At 48.3% G+C, this 5,233-nt stretch overlaps 3 protein-coding genes across 3 annotated transcripts; 1 reads left to right on the forward strand and 2 right to left on the reverse strand.

Annotated features, from left to right (window-relative positions):
* Positions 1 to 1,001: 1,001 nt before the first annotated feature.
* On the reverse strand, positions 1,002 to 1,472 carry MAA_01395 (uncharacterized protein; the record flags this gene model as incomplete). The annotated part of the gene is made up of 1 exon (XM_007819393.1): positions 1,002 to 1,472. The coding sequence occupies one exon, from the start codon at positions 1,470 to 1,472 to the stop codon at positions 1,002 to 1,004; it is 471 nt and encodes a 156-aa protein (XP_007817584.1).
* Positions 1,473 to 1,774: 302 nt separating this feature from the next.
* On the reverse strand, positions 1,775 to 2,221 carry MAA_11690 (uncharacterized protein; the record flags this gene model as incomplete). The annotated part of the gene is made up of 1 exon (XM_011412605.1): positions 1,775 to 2,221. The coding sequence occupies one exon, from the start codon at positions 2,219 to 2,221 to the stop codon at positions 1,775 to 1,777; it is 447 nt and encodes a 148-aa protein (XP_011410907.1).
* A 559-nt stretch (positions 2,222 to 2,780) lies between these two features.
* Positions 2,781 to 3,311, forward strand: MAA_01396 (uncharacterized protein; the record flags this gene model as incomplete). Its single annotated transcript, XM_007819394.2, has 2 exons — positions 2,781 to 3,155; positions 3,216 to 3,311. The coding sequence occupies 2 exons, from the start codon at positions 2,781 to 2,783 to the stop codon at positions 3,309 to 3,311; spliced, it is 471 nt and encodes a 156-aa protein (XP_007817585.2).
* Positions 3,312 to 5,233: the final 1,922 nt, after the last annotated feature.

The following is a 5,233-nucleotide window of genomic DNA, read 5'->3' on the forward strand; positions in this document are numbered from 1 at the left end:
TGTCTGTCTTAAGGGTCACAAAAGATCGAGTAACTGAGTAGATAAGTACTAGCTCTTGGAAGACTACACGAAAAGACTTCCTACGTTTCACCCAGTACATTGATTTCGAGGAGCTAGAACTGGACGAAGCAAGCCGTCCAAGAGCCCATTTCAGGAATGAGAGCGCGTTTAGTGGATGGACAAAAGGGCGGAGTGTGGATAGGTGCACAGATGATGACTAGGGCCAGAATAAGGCGTCCCTTCCTACAAACATGGATTCCCAGTCGCTAAATGCCCCTGTAATGTATGAGGCCCCTTGTTCAAATATCGTGCCCTGTGTGTGGGCCAAAATTTGGATGAATCGGAGGAATCCCTGCACGAGAGAGCCCTGGTCCAAAATGGGCTCTTTGAATCAACTGCCGGTGGAGTTGCTTCGGTCTTGGCAGGCAGGTCTGTCTACCTGACCTTGAGATCCGGAAGCGGGTAGTCCAAACTGAGCTTTGAGCGTTCGCAAGGATTATGGGAGAAAAAACCCCACCGCACCTATGCACCTCATGAAGGCTGTGCTAGGCGATGTTGTGGCAGGTGGTTCAAAGGACGCGAGTTGTGTACCCGACTGCCAGGGGTTGTAAGCTGCAGTCCCGGATTCGCTTTTTGTCCTGATTGACTACAAGCAAAGTTGCTGAGGGCGGGTGAAAGAAACCGTGGATGGAAATGGTCGTCAGTTTTGGTACATTTGCAGGTGGACTTTTGGTGCCTCGAATCCTTCCGTGCTCCCCAGCAGAGGTTTATAAATCGCTTCTAGCAAATTAAGGATTTATCACTAGATACTTATTCGACAAAAAATAGAAAAAGATCTATTGCAATCTCTCATTCGGCACTGGCCGTCTTCCAAACTATGCCCAAACTCTACTACAGACTTAGCTGGCTGGGCTCAGTGTGTCGATCTCGTCTCGCGGCAATGTCACTCAGTCTATCGTTCCATAGGCGCCAGCTTTTCATCTTTCTCAACCAACCAAGTTCTACGGCCCTGGGCTCCCTGGGGTGTGCTGTGGAGTCGTAGCGGACATCTCCCTGCCAGGTTGCTCGGCATCGCCCGCGACAGATCTAAGCATGTTCCCAAGAAAGTAGATTTTTGGCAGCAAGGGTTCGAGATAAGCTAATCGACGCTGTAAGTAGTCAATTTCGCTGAGCAGGGCACCGTTCTCCCGCACCACCCGTTCAATCTCTTGCTTCAGCTGGACTGCTGTCATGTCGTGCATTTGCCGCTTCATTATAGTTTGAGCTTTCCTTGCCTGGAGGACTTCGGGGCTTCTGTTTGACGCCGCGGTTGTACCGCCTAGTGACTGGACGGTCAAATCATCTGAGGTTGAAGGTGGTGGTCGATCAGAATCAAATCGAATGCCCTGGTAGGAACAACTTTCAAATGTATCATCATGGCCTTGGCCATGGCCTCGACGGCCTGACTTAGACCATCGGAGCTTCTTCCACATTGTGATGTCAAGTACGCCGCTTGTTTACAGATTCGGTCTCCCCCGTCCCCTGCAAGAGGAGCGAGCAGATGTCACGCAATTAAAGAGGTAGCTCAGAAGCCAAAAACAGACAAGCAAAAATGAAAGGGACAAGGCATCAGCATCAGAAAAAACAGGCTGTTGAGTTTGAGCTATATAGGTTGCTAATCCAACGGAACCGGACCGTCCCATCCGGAGGGCCGTGCGGCAAGACAGAAACGGCCCATACAAATCGCGATGCGCCTTTTGGCTGCTTTGTTTCCCAAAAGAAAACCAAGCCCCAGTTACTCCATTTGGCCCACATGCAGGCCCCCTGGCTCGCCTCCACCAGTCTCAACAGGGTTATCCTGAGTGACAGGGACATGGGTGAATTGTTGAAGATTTGACTCATAGTTCATTGGCTCTTGCAGGTGGCTGGATATCTGACCCTGGCGCTGTCGTTCATAGTCTCGAATGATACAGCGCTGAGTGTCAATCAGCTCTTGCAGAATGGTGCATTTGCTGTTTTCTCCATCTCTCTCTCTTTGCACGTAAAAAATAGCGCTACGTAGCTGCTGCAGCTCTGAGCGAAGCGAGGCTGCCTCTTTTTTGTGTGATTCTGCGAGTTGGCGTTGAGATTCTGCGTACAATCGCGACTGCTGCATTTGCGTTTGGCTTTGAACGATTGCGGTAGCGCAAACTTGGAAAATTTGCGAGCTGTTAGACTGAGGTTGACTGGTGGAGCCTGCCATAGCGACGTCTGGCCGTTTGCCTTAATGTTCTGAATTGACTTTCTCTAATTGACAAAGGTCGATATTTATCCGCCTTTAAATCCACTGTCTCCATAGAATTCATGGCAGAGCCATTCCTGACCGCAGAATTCTGCATCGCAAAATCATTTGAAGTCACTATTCGCACTACAGGCTCCAACTACAATATCACGCTACCCCTGACGTGCCACGTACATTGGGGACCAACGGCGGAAAACTGCGCCTGAGAACCTGGGCTGTCCAAGTGGCCATAACTTGCCACTTCTGTTTGAGACAGAATCTGCTCCGGACTCCTTAGGTGATTCTACTCTTTGTCTGCATTGCATTGCGAAGGTTCTGCACGGTAAATGAGCCAACACAATGACATATGCACGATGCTGTACAGTACGTAACAGCTATAATCAAGTAGTATAATAGACAGTCAATAAGCCCTATGTACTACACATGTAGTAGCAATTCAATCGCATCCTCTGTAAATGAGAATAATCCAACTTCCTCTTGCTCCCTCTCAAGACTGCCTCAGACCACCACACAGTGCAAAATGCTACGCCGCAAGCCAGCTTTCCAGCAACTCCACCTTCGCGTGTCCAACGCGTACCCAGTGGTGCTGATTTGTCGGCACCCAAACGAAGATTACTTTCCTGTTCCAGGAGATGCTACCATTGCAGGAACAACGGCATGGGTGGGTGTTTGTCGGAAAAACCATATCCGCAAGCTGGCTGTCATACAGGAGGTGAGAAATGCAGGGCTATTGGACTTGAAATGCCTATCGCAGATTGCTGTGCCTAATGTAGCGAGAGTCATTGCGCTCTATCATCAAAAGGGCAAGTTCTACGCAACATACGAATATATCGACCTAGACATTCTTGAGATTGGCCCCCTTGCCGACAAGGAAATTGCCAATGCTTTCTTGCAAGTAAGCCCTAAACAACACTTCACTCCATTCGGCTGGTGGGTGTATACTGATGGGACGCAGGTTCTTCGAGGCATTCAAAGATTGCTTTTCCTCTCGATTGGATTTCGCATCGACTCCATACGGGTGAATTCCAGTGGTGATGTTAAGATTGGTTAGTTACGTCCATCCTTTTGTGGCAAAATGGGATTCTAAAAGCAGGTAGTACTCGATTGGAGCTACGAGCCAATGCAGGATCAGCATACCAGGACAGCAGGGATGCCCTATGTGGCGTTGTTCCTCCATAAGATCATGGAAGGTCTCGGTGGCGGTCACCGAAAATGGTCACAATCAGCGGCTGCATTTCTAGGTCTTCTCAAGGCAGGGCATTTACCTGCAGTCACTGTAAGTGCCCCCGCATATCCGTCATGTCAGGCAGTTCTTCTCATCAGTAAGCCAGCATCCGTTTCTGTCTCACACACGATCAATCCGATTGGCAGCGTCATTTGCCTTGAGAAGAAAGCTCGCAGGGTTGTGATCATTCTGCTTACAACAACAATCCATGCGATTTTCACTGAGTTAGTAATGTCAAATAGGCAGATGCTAAAATTGGGCTACAATATATGACAATCTGACCGCATTTGTAAGTTCGCAACGTCTATAGTTACAGAAACTCGATTTGTTAGGTATCCCACCTGTCCGTACTGTTAGGTTAGTTATACCTAGATAGCGAATATGCTTAAATTCGTCGCCTATCTCGGCCATCTTTCTGCGCCTTGTTCTTGTATAGGGTAAGGGAATAAGTTTGTAAGGTTTGTGACGGTCCTAGCACGGTAGCCTTATAGTAATTACCAACTGCCGTAAATAATTGCTAGAATTGCGATTTTTGACCTACCCTTTTTGCCTATGTGGTGTAACAGTACGGCAGGCCGTAACAGGTTTGGGAAGCCAACTGACCGGCTTAATGGGGGAACTCCAACATATCCTTCCGCTCCATTGCCATTCCTGCTTTCCACTCTCAAGTCGTCACCCGGTGACCGTGAAATTCGATGCGCAGGTTCAGCTTGGGCCATCTTCGTTACTCTTAAGTCGTCACCCGGTGGCCGTGAAATTCGATGCGTAGGTTCAGCTTGGGCCATCTTCGTTGCAAAAATTGCTCTTTATTTGCAAAGGTATTGGGGATCCACTCCGTATAGTGTCACGTTATGAGACTCATGTTAACTAAGCTTGTTGATAAAATCATTATTGTTGTTCTTGCGAGTGCTGCACACTCCGTCTGCAGCTCTCTTTTTAATACCAAAAAACCTTCCTTTCGTCCGAATTTAACTTTCGGGTAAGTTTAGTCATGATAGCCGACGCTATGCGCAAAAAATTGCTCTTTATTTGCAAGGGTATTGGGGATCCACTCTGTGTAGAGAACAAACAACTTCTACCATCCCGGATCACTATGTCGCCCCAGCGTTCTGAGGGCGGCATGTGGCGTGGCTCTGGAACAAAGGCCGTTCAACCATGTATTGGTGCGTTTGAACTGCGTAAAGTAATAAGCTCAGGTGGTAGCTCTGGATTTCTTATTGGACAGACTGGCCCGATGTACTAGGCGCTCCAATGGTACTCTGAGGATAATTTGGGTGACAGATCTTGTCAACAGTATCGTGGGTTTATTTTGCGAAGCGTCATTACAAAGGTCGGCCCCAATGCTACCTTGGAGTACAGCAGGGATTAGGCTGGAGTTTATTGGCTTTTGTCCTGGGGCTTCCTGACAGGCGTTTGGCACATCGCTGGCCAACTTTCACCATTTGGCCAGACCCACAGAATCACAGCGAAGGATGGTCGTAACGGCGTGGCATGGGTATAATTACTGATATGGGCCTTGACAGAGGCGGCAACGAGGACTGTGACATTGATTATGACCGATGGCAACTGAGGTCATGGAAAAACGGTCCGCGATATCAAAGGTGGTAGAGTGCTAGGGTGATATCACCGGTGCTAAAGTACTAAAGTGATGTCAATCGTGCTAAAGTGCTAAGGGGATATTCTAGCACACTTAATCACCTTATGTGAATATGAATGTGAATACCGCTTTAGCGCGTGATATCACAATA

Source organism: Metarhizium robertsii, assembly GCF_000187425.2.
Source record: "Metarhizium robertsii ARSEF 23 chromosome Unknown MAA_Scf_13, whole genome shotgun sequence".
NCBI classification, from domain to species: domain Eukaryota; kingdom Fungi; phylum Ascomycota; class Sordariomycetes; order Hypocreales; family Clavicipitaceae; genus Metarhizium; species Metarhizium robertsii.